Consider the following 22,109-nt stretch of genomic DNA (forward strand, 5'->3'; position numbering starts at 1 on the left):
CCTAAACCAAATCACTTTGCAAAAACAAAACATTTAACCGATATACAAACATAATTCTGATATATGTGGCATTTTGTGAATTCAAATCTGTTGCAACATGGGATGGAACTCATGCTGTGTAAATACCACTCACTCTCTAAAACACATGAACTACCATCATGTGTCCATCTGCATTCTTATTTTAGAGTGCTTACTGCCAAAAAGTAGAAAGTCAATTGCCCAAGATAAAGTCACAAAGATGGTAATATGCCACAGACATAAAGAGACATGTAACTCATGTATACTGGATACATGATTTCAAGGTACAGGTGCTGTTATTGATATTGATATTGAAATTTTCCACAACCCTACATTTAACATTAAGTAGATACAACACAAAATTGTGAATCCACATTAAAATAGCTACAGATGCTCAAATTCCATTACCTGTATACTAAGTCCCAACTGAGAAATCAGTAGTGCCATTACATTGGTTGATATTAGCCTATCACAGATATATTGTATTGTATATATATTTTATGTGTTTATGTAAAAGGAAAAAACATATATATATATATATATATTGTTATCAGAGTTTTTTAACTCTCAAATGTCAATATACGTACCCACCTCAAAATCCAACACTGGTTGGGCTCTACTGTGTAGTTATTCATGCCTGCATGCAGATGTCTTGAATTAAAGTGCATCTAGGGATTGTCACCAGACTCGAAAACATGGATCATAATGTAGTAGCAGGTACAACAATATGCTGTGTGGGTGCAGGTAACGTGGTCATCTCCAGTGTGGCATGTTCAGGCATGTCAGCTCAAACATGGGCATTTTAGGTGTGTGCAAACACTCATTGGCATCACCACAACCTACACTGTTGCCCGCTTGGCTGGACGAAGACATGCAGGGCACACCGCCACGTGTGGACTGATACAGTGGGACCAGCTATTCACTTTAAATGAGTGGTGTGCTGTACCAGTGCTCCTGAGACTGGAAAACACACACACACACACACACACACACACACACGCACACATGCTTTAAATGAGCAAATTATAGCAGTAAAGAAATTTGATAAAAGTGCTGCATATCCATATTAACACAATGTGACAAAATTGTGATAACAATAACTTCAGAGAATGAATTCAGCTCCACAAAACGCTTCCTTCATTTTCTTCTTTTTTCACTTCATTTAATTGCATATTTTATCTGAAGACAGACATCATATATCCCCCATTATAGAACACTGCATTCACTCTGTGGTCATGGCTGTAGCAGGTGGTTTGAATTTGTTTGTTCAGTGAAGTTGAGTGTGTGTTCCATGTGCCTATTAAGATGTACTACGGTTTTCAGCATGTCACGTCCATTCACATACCATTTCCACATTAAACAAGGTTTGAGCCAAAGTAGGCACGGCACAAGCAGATGGTCAAAATGACAATGACTTCCTGAGTCTGTTTTGTGGAGCAACAGCATACTCAATTCAAATGCATGCACACACAAAACATTGTACAAATCCCTGTGCCAGCTTCAAGTATGAAACCTTGTTTTTTTTTTTCCCTGTATCTCTGCTCAGTGTGTCACAAACAAATCCATCAAACTGATGCATGCAGTATATTTTTTATTTCCTTATAACATTACAAATATGTTGTATTCATATTTTAGCATATGGTCACCAAGCAACAATACTGAGGGCAGGTGTAATGATAGAGCAAATGAGCGGCTCCTATTTTCAGTTAGTCTTACTTGTTTCACTGAAAGTAAGTTTTTACAGACACACACCGTCTCATTCACACAGTGAGCTGGCAGCTGGAAGACTTGCTGGCAGATAATTCAATGCAATCAACCCGTCACTTGAGCATGATACCACCTGTCCATTTTGTGTTCACCTCGTATCACATTCAAATGAAATTCAAATCAAATCAAATTCAAAGCTGTTTCAAATGTAATTCTGGCTTTTTACCCTCTGAATATGGTACCAGCAGCTAATACAAACCACTTGCACTAAAACATAGTTTGCTTGCTAAGGTTTAAAGATGTGCTTTCTAAGTTAAACAAATTGTCTGCAAGCTTTTTTGAGGGAACGTCCCCTGTGCTACCACTAGATGAAAAAAGACAGACAAGCTCGCAAAAATGTTAAGTGACACTAATTTGGTCAAGCCAATTCAATGAATTTATGAAAAACAATTTCTGCTGGGACAATACTCACACCAGTTGGTCTGAGTATCGGTGAGAGGGGACATTAACATATTCCTGTCTATCACACAACACATCCACTACAGTCGGCTTTACCTAAACCACTAGAGGGAGAAATAAGCTGTGATTTACCTCAAAAGAGAGTCCGGTATGCAGTATATGTATATGTGTAATTTTTCAATCAGAATTGAAATGTATATTCACACACCTTTTCAGTCGACATCATTTTATTTTAGTGGGCAGTTCGTCTTTAAAAGGGGATGACTGCGCCTTGGTGGCTTTTACAATGTGTGTTCAGCTGGAAGAGACTAATGCTGGGCTGGCAGTAGGCTTATCAAAAACAAGTTGAGGCAACCCTCCAGGAGGCAAGACGGAGAGGATAAAATCCATGCTTCTGCTCAACTAACCATCAAACCTAATTACCTGTGGATAGGACTTATGGGCCACATGTTGGGTTCAAAGTTTCCTGATCAGGAAGTGGCTTGGGAGGGAGCTTTAGTGTATGTGTGTGTATATGTGTGTGTGTATGAGCCTGGTCAATGTGTCCGTGACAAAAAGATTAGGCTGAGAGACGAGACTTGGTGCAAGATCTTGGCTCTGTGCCATTAGTTCAATCAAGCAGATTTATTTAGCTTTTAGACAATTCGACCAGAACCCTGAGATACCACTTCAGAAAATAAGCTAAAGATTATTCATGGCATGGCAGCTAAGATAGGGATCTGTTGTCACTCTCTAGCATCGTATGCACGTCCACTCACACACTACATTATTCCTTTCTAAGGAGTAAGCACCCTGTTTAGAAAGCACACAAACACAGAAAGGCATAGAAATCACAGTAAATCAAATACAAAAGTCAGCAGAGCAAAGGAAAACATTATGACTGCCATGTAGACACACATGCATAAATACCTAGCTCTTGTCAGGGATTTAAGTTTTAACATGGTTTAGTGTGGTTAAACAAAAATAGTATCATCATCATCATTATTCCATGGTGATTTCTTTCTTCTTTTTTTTTTTTAAATTTCCCCATGTGTCTAGCTCCCACTAGTGACGTTTACTTATTTTGCTGATAATACAGATATACAGATGCATGAACATTTTGAAGAGACCGAAATTCCTGTCAGACAAAATTTTGATGTTGGTTCTGATACTAATACATTATATTAGACAATGTATTGCCCGATACAAATAATAACAAACAGCAAATAAAAATCTGTATCAAATTCAGCTGCTTGGTTTGGCAGACATGCATTACATTTCATGCAGCTAAATCAGAAGTGGTTGCAGTAGTTAAAATTTGAATCCTAAAAGGGCATGTCACACATCGTATGTCTCACTGACACCAAACTTTGCAATTATATTCAGCTCTCCCTGGTCTGCAAATATGCCACTTGGACCACAAAAGTCCACCATAATGATTTGGTTTTGGTTGAGGATGTTGACGTGGCCTACGAAATGGCCTCAAGAACTCTGCTATTGGCAATATTTGTATCATGGGCGTAGTCTCTCAGGCAGGTCTCGTGGCCTCACAAGTCCAAAAGAAAGCCTTACTGAGACAGCCTTCCTAAACAAAACACTATATAATAAGAAAATACTACAGACCAAAACTATACATTTGAATTGTATTTCTAAATTGTACTGCATAATGCTTTAGCCACCTTCCGACTCATTGGTTGTTTCCAGTGCCTGAGAATCAAGTGAGTACTTTGATTAGCTCTATTAACTAAACACACATGCAAATAGGTGGATAAGTGGACTCATTTTAAACTCTAACCAATAATGTCAGGCACACAATCAGTGGTCAATTTACAATTCAGTAAATGTTTTTTGTAATGCTATGTAAACAGTGTGCATGTACTTGAAGGACAGTAGAAGAGGACTGGGTCATTTCACTGCATGTGTGTTGCCATTATAAATTAACAAATGAGTTGACACCCACAGTGTGTACACTCTTATGCATTGACTTCTGTCCCAACAAAGCCATAGATGAGATGCTCCAGATGTAGCTGTACATAATACAACACATGGACTGGAATTTATACAAGCTTTCGAAAGCTACATGTCAGCCAGTTTAACCAGTTTAGCCATTTTAGCGGATGGCAGTCGGACTAAAATAACTCAATAACTCTGGGATAGTATGCAATTACGTTTTGTACAGACATTTATGATCAGCAGAGGATAAATTGAAAAAACTTAGTGGGCCACTGACTTTTTCTCTTGCACCACCATGAAATTGACATTTTTGATTTTAGGATAAATATCTTGGCAACCAATGAATGGAGTGCCACAACATTTGGCACAGATAGTTCCCAGATGATGAATTCTAATGACTCTTGTGATCCCTGACTTTTTAGTCACATTTTGTCCAGAACAGCATGTTAACACTGTTAGCACGCTGACATTAGCACTTAGCTTAAAGCACCGCAGAGCTGCTAGCATGGCTGTCGACTCTTCATTTTGTTTACAACACAGAATAAAAGCTGCCAAAATGAGCACATTTCTAAAATAAAAAAGAGAAAGAAGAAGAAAAAGAAGCCAACAAAGTTTCTGAAAAAAGAGTTGTAAAAGATATAAGACAGTAGAGCAGGATAGAAACAAAACTGGAACCACTGCATTCACATCTTTTGCTGAAACTACATTTTTCATTGCAATTACCCCATTTTGTTTAGCCTACTTACTCTGCCCCAGCTAAACATTACTGGATGTAATGAGTCTGTCACTACCAATGTTGGATTTTACAATTGTATCGAAATGAAACCTAACAAGTAATTTCTAACAACTCTATCATTTAAGATAGAGGATGACTTAAGGCCTTTAACCTAGATACTTTTAACAGACCAGAGGACATCCAGACACACATAGACGCCCGAGATTGAGCCGTAAGTGTTTCAGATAAGTGAAACCTTTGAGAATTCATTAGCCCTTCACATCAAACTCCAGCACATTGTGTACATTTCCATGTAAGAACATTTACCCAGTGATTTGAAGAAGGCTATGTGATGCGTGGGAGGCACTCATAGCATGAGCTGGAGCTGCCTGTGGACCTGGTCACACTGCAGTAGGTGGCTGAAGAAGCACAGGCAATGGGCTACTCGAAGTCAACACTTATACTGAATTCCCATTGTGCTATATAAAAAAAGACATGCTGTCTGTGTTGTGGGATGACAGTCAATCATAGCAAAATGGAGGCAAATCATGCTTTCCTGGTTTTATTTCAATGCAACAAATGTTCCTTTTCACAAAAGGCAGGTACATTAAGAGCATATTATTAAACTGGGTTACTGCTGTATGGGAGAACTTGCTCTCAAACCAACATTCAGCAGTACATCTTTTTCTTTTTACATGTTTATCTAAACTGCAAATTGACAGTCAGTAGAAAAGCTCTTGTTTTTGTTTGGGTGTTTTTTTACTGCTTTTTTTCTAGATACGTTTATGGATTATTTTTGCTAGATCCACTACTGGAGATGGCAAAGGTTGTCAACATTTGAGGGAAAAAAAGAGAGGAATATTGAATTTTCTGTTTACTATAAACCTCTACAATGTGAATAAAGCATCAGAGTTGCAGTTGAAACTCAAGCATTCTGTTGCCATCACCTGGCAGTTGGGATAAATCCATCCAGGAGGACCGCACAAATACCTTCAGCAAAAGTCTCAAGATCCACAAAGCTGTGTGTCTCAGCTCAGATGTACGGTGAGCATTGTGCATCATCATCATCATTTGAGCTGTACTGTGTCAACTGCCTGGTTCTCCAGGTGGTGCTGAGTCATGGTTCATGCTCACTGGTTTCCTGGAGCTCTATAGTGGGGGGGGGGCACTGACAACACTTTGTTAGAAAAATGTCTGATGAGGATGAAAAGGGTTATTTGGGGTGAAAAGCAGTTTTGCATCCTCTTTAAAAGCCTATCAGATGAGAGCTGAAATTTGACACCATCATTTTGTTTCTCATTTGGCTGTGACATGCAGGGACACAAGGTCTGTCACTCAGAGGCCGATATCGGCTTCTGTGGACCTTAACTCAAATACGCCTGTCTCTGTCTCTGCTACTCTTAAAGTATGCACTTAAGCCACAGCAAAGAAATACTATCTATCTACCTATCCATCTATCTATCTATCTATGATCTTACTCTCACAACACTTAAGAATTATCTTCATAATTTCAGCCAATTTTGAGTCTAACAGACAAATCCATGACAAGCAAAACATGCTAAAAGGCAGTTTTCTCAAAGCATTCCCCTGGACCTCAGTTGCATTAATATTCTGCCAGGCTCCCACCCTTCAAACCCTTTATTCCTTGCCAATGTTTAGATAGCATATATCAATACATATTTCCCATCCAACTGGGAAATAAACCCTTCTTTGAATCTCGATTCCTACAGTTCCTTAGTGTTCTCCCACACATTATTCCCTAAGGACTAGATTGCAGTTTGCAAGGCTGAGGTGGAGGCGTCCACCTCCACACCAGTCTGATGGTGAGACTGCTGCAAATTACTCATAACACTTCCTCTGATGACATTTTTCAACCTCTTCCCTATTGAATGGCATCTTTACCCCCCCACTACCATCCATCCACCAACACCGTACCCCAACACACACATTAATTCCCCCCACTATTCGTGTCACAATAGCACAGCAGAGATTGCTGCCTCCTGCCTTCACCTGATTGACCCCTTTGAGCAGGTGCTGGATCTGATCCAATCACAGTCAATCTTCTTTAAACATTTCATTCTTTAAGCAGAACAGGGGCTCAAAATTCCATCATTCAATGACCCGATCAGTCGCCGATAACACAATCAAGCCAATCCCGGCTTATCCCGAGGGAGCCATTTCAGGAGGGACAGCTGGGAGATGAGACTACAGACCTACAGAAAGGTGTCAATCTCCCCTGATCCACAGCTCTCTTTGTGAGCTGCCTATACTACACAGCATCTAGCTGCTGGAGGAGACCGTCTGATAGGTATTTCTAAGGATCAGCAATAGTCAAAAATCTATTTAATCTTTTGTTAAAGGTCTGATCCTTTAAGTAAAAATTCAGTAACCTACAGTAAAGACACTTGCATTAGCACAGACATATTCACTCTCTCATACAAAGACATGCAACAAAAAAATGATGTGAATAGTATAGCTCAATTCTTCAGCGGCCATTTAAAAGCTACTCTATTGGAAATGTTGCTGGGCCAATGGGCAAATAAAGGTCAAGGGGGATATGAAATAGTTTGTCTAACTGGCCCTTTCCCCCTGTGTGTCCCTGCAGCACCGCAGCCATATCCACATTCATAGCCAATTCATTTATATTGCTCTGCCCTTCTCACTGCTAGTCTCAGTCACTAACTACAAGTGACTGCAATGAGATTGAAGCCTCTGGCTAAATCTCCACTGCAAGGCACATGCTCCATCATTGCTGCTCTGATCACTCCTTATAATCACTGGAACCAGACTATATCCTCAATTGATTGGGTGAGTCGCAGCAGAGAGGAAACAATCACAGGATGTCAGCAGATGATGGACACCGCAACACTGGAGTAGTAGTGGTCACTGTGAGCTACCATGTAAATGGCATGCAAATGTGCACCTGCACGAGCGGAGGAAGTGGAATGAAGGACTGTAGCCTTTTGATTAGGTTCCTTTCCTTCATATAAAGTGTATCTTTTCTGCATTAATCATCCAATGTTTGCTATTTCGGCCAATGAACAAGAGGCAATTGTGTATTTGGGTTTTGCTTTTCTCAGAGCTCCCATCACTTCACTATAAGTCCAAAGTACATTTAATGTGCACCTTCACAGTTTCCAGTTTAAGCCCTGTGTATATGCTGTCACTGTGAGAGCTTAATTGTACTGTCATCCAAGGTAAAATTTAATTCTGCAATCACATAGATAACACAAGAACGATGACACCAATGTCACAACAATGACTACTGGTGATTTGTAATCTCTGCACGGTGGTTTGGATGCACTTTGTAAGGGCTGATAGTATATGTCGCTCAAATACAAGTTTCTAATGAGACGATGCAACTTAACAACATTAGAACAATGCAAAAAGGCATACTTATACCTAAGAAAAAGTATCAAATAAAACAGATTTTACCTGAAATACCTGAAAAACCTCCACTGCCGTCAAGGGCCTAAGCACTTGGACAGGTATGCAAAATGAATTCGTACAGTCTTTACAGACGGTCACACAGTTATTTTTCTGCCATTTACAAAATCTAAGGGCACGCAAAATGTCAGCCGTGGTATTAGATTACCCAAGCCCCAGAACAAATTTCATGCACTAACCAAGGAATCTTTTTCTGATGCTTTTATAATTTCCTCTCATCTGCTTCCTCTCAGTGAAAGTATGAGAGAAGTATGTAGACGCCTGCCTGGCCAGAGGTGAAATGCAACAGGGAGAGCATGCCGCTGCTCTAGGCTGGTCTCTTCTCTGTGTTCTGACAATGATCTCTTCTACCGATATCTCTTCAATGTCCTCCAACAGGTGTCATCACTATTGGGTTTTTTTTTTACTTTGAGATCATTGTCTCGTCTTAATACTCGAGGCTCTGCTTTGCTTGTCTAACTCAGTAGTGACCTTTATGTGTCTACCTTTATCCCTCCTGAGCCTGGCGGCAGTGAACTGGTTAAGCTCCTCCTCCACCTCCTCCCAGTCAGCTCCACCTCCAGGATCTGGCTCTAGAGCGGTGGAGCATGAGAACCAGGACAGCCTGGACATAAAGGGACAATTGTGGCAGCCCAGTGACATGGAAGCAAGTAGCCTCTGATTAAACTAAAAGTCAGCTTCAGGCTCGCACGGCAAAGCCCAGCCAATGGACAAGAGTGCAGAAACAGAGTCAGCGAGCAGGAGTTGTTTCAGCTTAGCAAAATAAGGGCACTATGAGATGCACTCAAAGCCGATTACAATAAACCAATGAGGAAGCATTAGCCACCCCAGCTAATTATGCCTTTAACTGTGGGAAGAGTGCTTTTCATGCCTGGGCAGGGCTCTGCTGGTACGTCACATCCAAATTTATAAGGTGTCATCACACCAACTCCCATCTTTAATCTAGTGCTTGCCTCAGTGGAACAGTTTGAGGCGGTAGGTGTTTTGTTAACAGGTGTTTCATTTATTGGAAAATAAGAGGGCATTTTATGCAAGCACACAAAAAAGTATACTTCAGAGATCAAGCAACACATCCCATATTTCCACAAGGCACTGGTGTGGCCTGCTGAAAATAAGTCATTTTACCTTATTAAACCTTCTATGAAAATGTCTCTAGACTCTATACTTAACTGTTTTGGCAGGTGTGTAGATCTTCAGACTAGTACAAAAGTAATACTTTGCAAGACAATGAATCCCTACAAGCACATCTGCTGTTCTTTTCCTGCCCCTGACCTTTGACCTTTGAAAAATCATGAAGACTTTATGCATAATAATATGATAAAATCTTTTATTTGTGGATATTTCTGCATGTTATGCAAACCACAGACAAAGTCAAAGTCAGGAAGGTAAATGCAAAATACTTACAAATGACTTGCAAACATAACATTGTCAGTTAAAATGGCAACTGGCGTGGCCAATATATGAACCAAAAATGTGATCTTTAAAAGGCTAACATTGTCTTTTCTTACAATGTATAAGTCTGAACAAAAGCACATAATAGCATAAACAGCACATTGGTTCATTTGACTTTATTGAAAGACAGAAACAGCAGCAGCCTCCAGTTAAGAGTCCTTGAATATAAAGGGAGGACAGGCAGTGCTGATAAGATTGTCTCATTTGGCTTGCAGGGTGTAAGGTGTAGTGTGCCGTCCGGGGGAAAAAAAAAAAAAAAAAGGAAGGCAGGCAGGATGTGGCTACTATTAGGCAGGTAATGGGATCCATCTGAGATGCATTACAATCAGCCAAACAGAACCACACTTCAGTTCTGTTCAAATGACTGTCACAATCACTTAAAATGCACACCTTCAGTGTGTACTGTAGGCTACAGAAAAAGTGGTTCTGGCTGCGGAGGAGCTCCTCTGAAGTTGTGCCAGGCACGGGCATGTGCTCTTTCCTAATGGTGACGGCTGGGAGAGTGGCAGTGAGACTGATGTGCATGAGAGCTGTCAGCCTCTCCCCATAACAAATGCCACCTCTCCCCCTGACAGAATGGAGACAGAAGGGAGGGACTGAGGCGGGAGGGAGGGGAGGTGTGGAGGTTACAGACAGAACCTGTGACCCAATTGTGGCCACACCAGCTGTTTCCCCTCCACTGCCTCCCAACCACCGCCATCTCTGTAGACCACATCCTGCTAATTGGCCTACGCTGCCTAGCACACACAGACACACATACAGTACTTGCTAAATAATATCAGTGAAATGGCTTGTTCCCACTGAGGAAGAACATTTGCCGGTGCCTTAAGCTGTAGTTGTGGGATGATTGATAAGTGCTTCAAAACATACTTCCCAGCAAATAAATGACTAGCTGCCCTGCGACCATGCTGGCTAATGTCCCCCTTGACATGCACATAGACAGACAGACAGAGTGATGACGGACTGACGGACTGATATGTTGACACATATACTGCCACCAAGATTCTATGGAGGGTAAACTGAATTAATTGGTTTTCCCTTCTGTGGCTGAGTCCTCCGAGTGGTGTGTATGTGGCGATAATGGTAGGTTGCAGTGACAGGCAGGTTATTTAATAAATCCTGGGATGTGTAAGGCAGAAAGGAAGGACACACACAAAACAGAGAGAGCGAACGATACCTCTTTTTGCTCTGTATCTTGTCTGCCATGGCCCACAATATCTACTTTGATTTCCTTTTTTGCTGAAGACACTCAAACCTGCTCATACACACACACACACACCCCTAATCATACACCCACATAAATACACTTAATCGCTGACACACTCACGCATGGCGAGAGCAGTACTGCAGACACATCCAAGCATGCACAAGTAGGCTATAAAAGCACACACAGAAACATGCACAAGATCTTGCTCAATCAGTCTGATTTGTTTGTTTCCTCCTAAGCATTTGAGGATTCCTCAAGGAGGAAAAAACTTTGTATAATCAAGTCAATTATGTCATTCAATCAAGTCGAAAATCATTTCGAGTCTTTTCTCAGATCCATTGATTGCGAAGTCGTGCTGAATATTTGCTTGCTGCGTTCTATTGTGCAAATAAGCCATCTTTATTTGGAACGGCAGACCAGGCCATGGCGAGGTCTTCAATGCCACTTCCACAGATAAAGAGCAAAACAAAGTCCTTCACCTTGCTCGCCTTCAGTCAAGACACAGGGCTTTATAGGGGAGGGCTGGTTGCATATTGTCTCTGAACAAAAAAATAACAGTTTCTATTAATTTATAACAGCTCTTTTGTCTCCTTCAGGACATGGTACATTATGTGCCCATGAAAAATCCATCCTCAGTGAAATTGTTTAAACTCAAGGTCAAGTGCTGATGTTACAGGGACTATATCAGCTGAAGGTGACCTTGACTGATGTGGAATATGACATGAGGGAAATGGATCTCCACTCAGTGTGGGGAAATTATCTGTGAAATGCTGCCACTGTGTCAAAGCCTGTTAATGTGTGTGCACATGCCCATGTGGGTGTGCACATGCTTGAGAGTGCTGTGTGTGTGTGTGTGTGTGTGTGTGTGTGTGTGTGTGTGTGTGTGTGCGTGTCCTCGTAGGGTGTGCATATATGCCTCACTCAGCTGGGGGTATTGGTCATGAAAACAGCATACAGAAACTGCTGCAGCAGACAGGAACAAACAGCTGAATATGAGTCTCTGCTGAATGAACTGGATGTGTTTCTATTTCAGACCACACTGGTTTAGTGTTGCCACAATATTAAAATCCTAACTTCGATTCCATATTTATAGGTATATTTGTTTCTAATGTCATACTATCACAGATAAGAAAAAACATACTTGGCTTTTGTTTTTTTGTTTTTTTTGCAGAGGGGTTTGGTTATAGTTACTGCTTGTCATGGCTTGTTTGCTCTCTGAGCAAAATACATGTTGTTGACCAGGCATGGTGGGCTGTGTGAAGCTATTGCCATATCTTCAGTTGCTTGCTTGTCACATTAGAGATTTATTTGTCTCACTGTCAGGAGAGGAGCCAAACTGGTGCTGCTGGCTTCTTTTAAGGCTCAAATTCCTGATTCTTTAATAAATCAAATGATCAAATTAACAGCTTTCACAATATCTTAATGATGATAAGAAGAATTTCAGTTGTTGAAATATAACATACAACAACACAGCATGTGAAGGAATCGAGGAGTACTGACATTTTGGTTATTGTGACAACACTACGCAGGGTTAATGATAAAAACATGCTTACCTTCCCAAACTGTTCAAAATACTGCTTCACATCCTCCACTACTGTATTGGCTGACAAGCCACCCACAAATATTTTCTTTGTTCTTGTGACCATCTGGAAAGAAAAGGGCGAGAGGAGAAGATTAGTGATGAGGCTTCAAATGCATTGCACAACACCTTTAATGAGGCTTCAAACACACTGAGTGAGCAGCACCTGTGATGGGGAGGATATAAAAGAGCGAGGACACATTGTTGCTAAACAGGAATAAACGGATTCACACAATTAAGTTTCAAAAACACTTTACTTTAACTTTAGTATTATAGCAAGGTCACAAATGCTGTCGGGTTTGGCAGGAAAAAATACTCTTGGCTAAGAAAAGCAGTTCTGTGAATTTCCCTCACAATGACATTTCAAATTGGAGCTCTAATCAAAACAGACTGTCACAGGATTAAAGACCTCCACTTCATCCATAAAAGTTTCTGTTTATCTTTGCAAAACTAACAAAAAAAATAACAGAAGAGAAATAATTTATGGACTTTCAAAAAACAATTAATGAGTGCTGGAAGATGGAATCAGAGTGCATTAAAGCCTCATTTAGTTTCAAACAGCAAGAATATTAAGGATTATTACCCACAGCATCAAAAAGGGCACGAACATCTGCTGCACAGAGCACATGCTAAATTTAGGAGGACAATTTCTCATGGAAATACAGTAACAATTCAACACCAGTGTCAGTGTAAAATCTGTCAGGGACTATTTCTTTTTTGCCCACAATTAAAAATTAACCAGTGAACCAATGAAATGGTATTCATGCACCAACATTTAACAATGGGCCCAGTCTTACCCTAAACTCAGACCTCTGAAAGATCTGGTCTGCATAGGTGTTGATTTTAACACGTATGTTTAATCTTAACATTTAACTTGTAAATAAGACTTTGCATTACCGTGACATTTGATCGGAGACAATTTAAACAGTATCAGAATGTTTCATCTACAGGTATTGTCTTCTTTTTTTAAGGGCACAGAAACAATGCTAAGGACTTTAACAGTGAGGCTTAAGCACTTTCTGTCTCTATGGCACCTATGATTATTACTGGCTTATGGTTATTGCTTTGGCCTGATCTGACTTCGTCGTGAGAGGCCGCTCGAACACTGGAGAGAAGGAGTTTCACCTCAGCCTGTTCCAGCCAACTTCTGGTAACAGACATACAAAGGTGATGGCAGTGCAAATGATTTAGCACGTTTGATGTGGACATAACGTTTCCCAGCTTGAGGCAATATCGACACGGTTTGTGTCTGATCCACCACTCTTTGTCTTGTCATTGGGAAACAATAAGACTAATGATATGGGAGATTGAATGGCTAAAACTCTTTAGTCGTACAATAATAGTCAAAACTAACGGTCTAACAAACTCTCTGGTTGATTTTTTCTAGCGCCTGCTTGGCCAGTGGAGAAAGGACAAGAGTACTGTAGGTATATATATATATATGTATATATACATATATATATATATATGTATATATATATAGCTAATCCTTACAGTCTCCTATAAAGTACCAAATTCATGGTACAGATCGAGAGTTTACTGATATGATGTGGCATATAATGATGTTTGATGCACTGCTCTGTAATCTTACTGGCAAACAAAAAAAGGAGCGGAAAAGGTAGCAGCTCTGATCTCGCTCGGCTCGCCGGAATCAAACAAAAATAAATGTTGGGGGCAGGATAAACATGCTCTAGAGATGCACAGCAAACTATCAAGAAGGTGGAAAGAGACTACCTTGATCAAAATGCTGACCGAAACACTTTCGATTTATAAAAGAGGCTTAACGCTGAGAAAAAAGAAGCAACATTCAGCTAGAGCTGAAGTAACCATCTGTCAAGTGCTTTCCAGGTGCACACAGTCTCACAGGCACATAGCCTGCACATATGCACACAGCCTCCCACACATGGGCCCTCTTTTATTACAGGTTTTTTTTTTATTTTGCTTGTGTGATTTCTCATATTTTTCTTCTTTAATTATATTGTTCACCACAAAATTCAATTAAGCCAACTTTTGTAAAAAAGAAAATAAATAAATAAATAAAAGCCTTTATGAATAAAAAAAATGTATTACAATTTGGTAGTCAATATTTAATCTCCCTTATAACTCCCATTTAAAAGTGAAAAAGAGCTCTGCGCACAGCATGCACTTCAGGGCTAGAGGTGCTAGCAACTGCAAGGTGAACACTTAATCAGAAAAAAAAGTAACCACGAGAGTTTGTGGTAGAGACTGCACACTCAACTTCAAAAAACTATAATCCAACAACTTTTATAAAACTGAAAACAGCAGCAGGTTTCACTCAGCGCTTCTTCAGGCTCATGAAAATGTGCAAACACAGTTTATGTGGTCACTGGCATTGGCACAGGGGTGTGCAAAATAGACTTGACCACCTCAGGCAATCAATATAAGTGCAAATGTCATTACAAACTACATACAAAAATACCACTAAGCAACACACAATGGAAACGATTCAAAGGTATTAAATATATATATCATGATACCTCTGAATGAATCACCATCCTAACACGGTAACATGAGCACATTAGCATGCTAAATGTTGGCCCCACCAGTGGTAAGGATCTAAGAATAACTAGTTGTCTCCATTTTTCATTCATCCAACACTTTTATTGCCTGCTGTGTAATGAGCATTACAGGCTCTCACTGAAGGCAATAATGTTGTTGTTTTTTCCTCCTTCTCATGTAAAATATCAACTTGTCAGTTTAGGGTTACACACTGGCCAAGACCACGCAGCTGCATCATCCTCTACCCGCACCCCCCTCCTCCTCCCAACATCATGCCTCAGGCCTCAGAGGTTATCAGCCTTGGATGCTGCCGCCGGCAACCCCAAGCCAGACAGCTGCTGATAAACTGGCTGTGCGAGTATTTATCAACATCACTCACTTTTATCATTGCCAATCTAGGTAAGAAAAAATAAACAAGTCAATGTTCATCTCTGCTTGCCTCTCTACATCAGCTGTTTGTCCTGCTTCCCTTCTGGGCCACCCATTCCCCGGTCATTTTTCGGGCCTTGTTCCATCAGGCTGCAACCAGTCAAGTTTTCAGCCTTGTTTTTATACTTTGACATGTCTGCCCAATAGCTGATGGGATTGCTTGAGTCCTGGTACAACACAATTACTTTCTCTATTTTTCTCTCCATGGTGACAGTGGACATTAAGCCTCATAGCTTTATATTGTGTCCCTCTATGCCTGTGGCTAGCTATATAGTACCACTTGGTGCTACCATTGTTTGAGACACTGGGAGAAAAAGGTTATTAATGACCTTTTGGATGTCTGATGCATTTTAACTAGTTATTTTCCTGACTACATGGGAGAACTGCTGTTATTTTGTTCCCATGTAAATATGCGGCAAGTGCACTAACACCACGCTGATTGGATGAAATGACTTTGGAATTGCTTTTAATTTGACACAGATCATTTTACATTTTAACGAATGCATTTCCTTTTTTAACCAAATCACACACACTACACAATAATAACCACTAGGGAACAAAAAAGAAACTCCCTTCACTGCATTTACAGCGACATTAGTCCTGATCATTCGGGTCTGGGTGGTGTAGTATTTTAAAAGTCATTCCCGACAACATTTCAATTCAAGCTGACAGATTTAAAAATGGACCACTCTTCAACCCAGTTTTTCCTTTAACCCAATTTTTCAAACATTCAGTTATTTTTGCACATCCCTAAGAGACAGTAAGCAGAGTTATGAGTGTGCATGATTGAGTGCATGTGTGCTTACACATGAATGTTTCTAATTTCTTAGGTGCATGAGGCTGTGCGTGCGAAGGGCTACAACAATTACGGCCCTAGTGCATTACCATGGTAATAGAGGGAATGCTGCAGATACATACAGAGAGGCAGACTAAAATGTAAAAAGCTTCTGGTGCACTCTTATCGACACCTGTTAGCAGTTTTTAACAATGACAGACAGAAGTAAATGACAAACCATATACCTGTAGAAATAACATGACCTTTTCTATGAAGTCATCAAGGAGGGGCTACAGAAGCTATCTCATGATGCCTGTCACTTAAGTAATGAAAGCTAGCTTGAACCCATTTTAATATTACCAGAAGTGAGGAAGAGACTGGTTTAATTTTGCAACTCTTAAAACAGCCATAATGGCATCTGCATCATCTTGATTTTAATAAAAGCACAACTCAAACTGACAACTGAAATCCATCTTTTTCCGAACTTCAACTCTGCATTTTGATAGCCAAAAAGAAGCTATTCTTTCAACTCTAAATTACTAACAAACACTGTTATGTAGTCCACATTACAGAGTTGGTACTGGTACTTTAACAATGTGTAAGGAACATAAGCTATTGTCAGTCTATCCAGAGAGCGCTTAAAACTTACTGCTTTGTCCATACACCTCAACAACAATATCCTACCTCTAGCCTGCAGCACACACACTCACATACACACACACACACACATTGAGATACTCTTGGCAGTTGCTGACATCACAGTGAGTCACCAGGACGGATGTAGAGGCTAGCGGAGTGGGAGCACAAACCTGACACCTTGTAAGTCCCCTGAGCTGTTAATCATATTGATCACAATAAAAAATACATGCATTTATATCGCATATATATACCTTCATTCTTTTCATCAGTTGGACAAAAGTAAGAAGTAAGTAAGAAGTCCTGCAGTGCTTTGTGGGGTGGCAAAAGGACCGGAGAATGGCAAAAGACTGTCTTTATGTGTGCCTGAGTGGGACACCAGTGTATGAAAGTGTACCTGACATGTCACAGCCTCATTGAGATGTTAAGTTTAACGCCTGTGCAGTCTCATGCCTGAGTCTAATGTTCATGTTGAACATTCAGAGTTTTTCCTTGATGAATTTTGGGCTGCAGCAATCTGCCTAATAATTTTGGTATGGTCTGCCAAGGGGGGCCAAGTGTTTGTAAGTGGAAGTCCAGATTCAACCGAGTCAGCCAGACTGGTGAAAAGTGTAGATAATGGCCAAGCAGGGACAAAGATTTGACCTTGTCATTAATGTAAATGACCAGAACACAAGTGATATTCACCTTTTTCCTCTGTTAAAGTTATTTGGAAACTGAGAGATTTAAGGGTGACTTTTTTCCCAAACCTTCATAGACAGAGACAAATAAATGTACAGAATTGCGAGCAAAAATGCACACAAAATCTATGCAAAACACACACCTGCAGTTTGGCTACATTAATGCACCCCTCTGACTCACAAAGCAGAACAAACTTATCTTCTTAGGCCAGGCCAGGCAGGTAATTATCAAAGTCACTCAAGACCAGGCTGCTTCACTTTGATGACTCTGATCTATTGTCTGATTTGTGTGTGTGTGTGTGTTTGTGTGTGTGTAGCTGTCTTTCCTCTTTTCCTCACAAAGTGTAAACAATGCACCTCATTGCAAATCCTTTATAATGTTGTGCTGCTGGTTTAAGTATGTGCAATAAAAGTGGGGGCTGCTGCGAGAGCTGAGGAAGTTGAAAAAGATAAGTCTGTAGCTAATATTGCAGCATACAGTATTATTATTATTATTATTTGTGGAAATGTTAGGACTTCTTCCTGTGGCTGCAAACACAATTCAGCCTCTGTGTTGCACCTACAAAAAGCCATTTGTGTTGTTGAACATGCATGCACAACTGAGACTGCAAGGACAAAGTGTGAATGTTATTAACTCCCCAAGTAGGATATGAGAGGAGATGAATATACGTAGTGTGAAACAATATAAAAAATAGGAGAGAAGCAGGCAGAGCGGAAGAAAGAAAATGTGTAACATATTTATTCAAATCTTGGGATTTAACAGACACTCCAGATCTGAGGCTCCAAGTATGTTGTCTTTTAAATTCAATCCAGAAAGGCACGGCAATGATAGACAGATGGTGACAAAGACATTTAATGGTTTTACTGGAATAGTTGTAAGCTGACACCATTGATGGTGAAGGGAGGGGAGGACAAAAACATTCATTCTTAGATTACAGATCAATGTCTGCACCTTTCTCTATGCCATCTTTTTCTAACATGAAACTGATGCATGTCCTTCAGCTCTTCCATGTAGGTAAAAGTGCATTTTAGCAATACCTTACTATGAAGGCTGTTTTCACACATTAATATGGTCATTATCAAATTCAAAAACATCCCAAAACACTCATTTAATGGATGAATTACTGCTTGCAAATATTTTAACATGTAGGGGGATATTTACTAAGCCTGTCGCAAATTACCATCAGGGGAGCAAAATGTTGCATCTCCTCAATTTCTTAAATTTAGCAGAGTATTTACAAAGACTGCAAATGTAAATGAGCCCAGTCTCAGTTCATCTGATTTGCATAAAATGCCGCAAAGTAAGATTTGATGCCGGACTGTTTTGATGCATGTTGCGCATGTCTGGAAAGCAGTGAAGCACAAAACTGAAGGTTTCTGCTGCTGAACTTGGAATATTGGTTGAAGAGAAGACACTTTTGGTCAGTTAAACACATATTCAAGCAGGAAGCCACAGAGGGAAACTGAAAGGTAAAGCTGTGTGAAAACTAACAGGTTGTTGCATCGCTGCTCTTGTGTGTTGTGGTTGGAGAGCTGCAGTGAAGTAACTTTATAGTGCACCTTTTACTTTTTACTTTTTCTTCCTCTGTCCATCTCTCTCACTCATCGTTTCAACCTGGCTTTAGTCTCTCACCTCCTCATGTGTACAATAAAACAGATTTTACACCTGCTTTTCCCGGACGTAAAATTTCAGACACGATTCTCTTTGTGGTCAGTCTGCGGTAATAAATTAGGCACAGTGGCCATTTATATGAATTTGCGTCTCTGAATAGGAACGCCTTAAAATGCATATTGCATGAGATCAAACAGGAAACTTTCAAATGCAGTGCCGCATTTCTCCCATTTTACCTGTGCAAATCCTTGATACAGTCCATTAGGAAATAAGGACAAACGCATATCTTTAGAATATATATCAGCCTTAGTATTCAGACATTTTACAATGATGAAGTGCTTATAAATATAAATGATTAATTATTCATTTTAAATTGTAATGTGAAAAGATAAATGCAAAATTGCAACTAAAAGCTCGGATCTAGTGACCTTTGGCCTAATATGTTCATGTCTAGGTCCCAACCAAAAAGAAGTATTAACAAAACAATTTTAAAATATAATGCCAAACTTTGGACCCTCGCTATAATGTCAATAATTGCTGAGTAACTGAAATTGAACATCTTTAAAGCAGTAAATTGTAAATAAAATTTTAACAATGGCAAAATTTAAATTCTCCCTTCTCCAACACACACACACACACACACACACACACACACACACATACACACACTGCATGTACAGCATTCTCCAAGCCAGTTCTCAGGCAGGTCGCTGAGATCACACATCCAGCTATGATTACAAGGTGTAAGCCTTTATCATGGCCCCCACCTCTCACACATACAGGCTCACAAACAGCTGTAAACACAGAGCCCCAGACAGGGAGGAAGCAGACAGGGGATTTCGATGTCATTTCTCATACCTAAAAATAATGGGACAGATAGAAAAAAGCCATCACACTTTGTTGTATAAGCCACAATTGTTATCGTTCTAGCAAGGGGATATAATTACTGGCATTCAGATCCCGTCTGTGGCCTCGTTCATAAGCAACCAGAAAGCACCAGAGAGCATCTGTCAATGCAATGTAGTATGATCAAAGGCCTAGACGTTGTGCAGGCACGATGTGCACACACTCACAAACACACACACACACACAGAGGGAAAACATGGCCAGTCCAGGTAAACACTGCCTCTGCTCATTTGCATCACTAGAGCTGACTCACAAAGAGAAAACACAGCCAATAAACAACAAACAACAGCACAATCACTTTTGCTTTGGAGGGCGTTCTGCACAGGATAGATAGAAAACAGAAGGAAAGCACAAGATAGTAAAGCAGGATTAGATCATCAGTGAGAGAAAGAGAGAAAGCTGAGCGATTAGCAGCAGTGGTGTCTTTGTTCAGCTACAAGTTAAGGACGAGGGGCACTGCCCGGTCCAGTTCCACTCCCCTACACGCCCTTTTAAAAAGTGGTCCAATCTCAGCTCTAGTGTGCATAAATAGATCTGTAATTGCTTATTACAATACAATTAGGGCAAAGGGGATGAGAGAAGGCAAGATGCTTAGTGCAAATGTGGAGTGACAGGCCCAAGCACCCAGACCCAGGATTACAGTAGCCATTTGCACACGGACAGAAAATGAGCGCGATAAGAGAGAGACAAAGAGGGAGAAACAGAGAGAGAGAGAGACAGGAAGAAGGAGTTGGGGGTGGGGAAGGCCTGTCAAGCACAGGGCAGAAGCTAATGACAACCCTGGCTTCAACTTGCACAGACGTCTTTGAAGCCCGGCTCTGATCAGAGCTGTGATTGCCACCGCTGCAGGGCCACCACTCCTATATTAACCTACACTAACAGCCATTCAGTGAAAGTCACAGGCCCTTTCAAAACCTGACTTCTGCTGGAGCTGGCCATCTGTGGAATGGCCCTGTGAGACGACCAAGATGTGAGCACAGGACGCACATGTAAGGGACACTGTTTGCATATGGCCTTGCTATAACAGTGACAGTCAGGCTGAACATGGGGCCGGTTAGAGCTGATTAGCTGCACTTCCCTCCTCAACCCTCTACAGTTATGAAGATTGATAGAAGCAGCTTAGAGCTGATTATAGGGCCCAGGAGATGCATGGGCCCATACCCAAACAGCACATTCACACTGCATTCACAATGAGCACAGCATGCGATCGCTAGGCACAGGCCAGGCATTAAGCAAACGTTACAGCAATAAGAGGCAAATAAGAGAAATGGACAATGCCAGAAGTGCTCTTAAGAGCTTTTCGGAAATATGAATATTATGCTAATTAGATGCTTGCTTGTGGCCAAATCTGGGACATTTGAGCGAGCACGTTATGAACATTTAACAAATTTTCCTAGACAATATATTGTGAACATGACTGGATATCTAAAACTCACTCCAGGGTTATGAGACACAGTATGCCTTCATGAAGCTGTGGAGGTCTATTTAGCATGCAGAACACTGAAATTAATCTTGTTTTAACACGAGCCGGTCGTGCTTTGAAATACAAAACAAAAATAGTGAAAATACTCTTTAATAATACAAATATCTGGGCTTTGAGAGTTCTTGTGGGGATCATGACAAATTGACTACAAGACCTCCCAATTCACTGTACTCTATTTTAATGTGGTCAAAATGTGATCAAGTAGCAAAATCATTCCCACTTTGTCTTTACAGTTTTTTAAGATTCTTTCTCTTTTATAATTAACAACACTTTTTTCTTACTTAAAGGCACCCTGTGGCGTTTTTTAACCGCTAGTATTGCTAGTGGGTGCCCGTTTTGTTTATATTGTGCATGAGCATGAGGAAGCACATACACACATGCGGCTGATGCAACATACTGCTCCCGGTTTTTATGCTATTCTGCTGATTGACAGTTGGTGGCAAAAAGCTGCAAAGAAGCATAGCAAAGTGCCCGCAAAGGCAGAAAAGAAGAAGACTGATAGCAAGTAAACATGGATGTAAACACTGCAGGATTCAAAATATTTTTAAAAAT

At 40.5% G+C, this 22,109-nt stretch overlaps 1 protein-coding gene across 1 annotated transcript in view; it reads right to left on the minus strand.

Annotated features, from left to right (window-relative positions):
* The window catches only part of LOC139294986 (RNA-binding protein Musashi homolog 2-like), a 218,135-nt gene that overhangs the window by 135,407 nt on the left and 60,619 nt on the right, over positions 1 to 22,109 (minus strand). The window contains exon 6 of the mRNA XM_070917022.1: positions 12,491 to 12,583. Within this exon, the coding sequence (XP_070773123.1) occupies positions 12,491 to 12,583 (93 nt within the window). The remainder of the gene's footprint in view (positions 1 to 12,490; positions 12,584 to 22,109) is intronic.

This window comes from Enoplosus armatus, chromosome 13, assembly GCF_043641665.1.
Source record: "Enoplosus armatus isolate fEnoArm2 chromosome 13, fEnoArm2.hap1, whole genome shotgun sequence".
NCBI lineage: Eukaryota > Metazoa > Chordata > Actinopteri > Centrarchiformes > Enoplosidae > Enoplosus > Enoplosus armatus.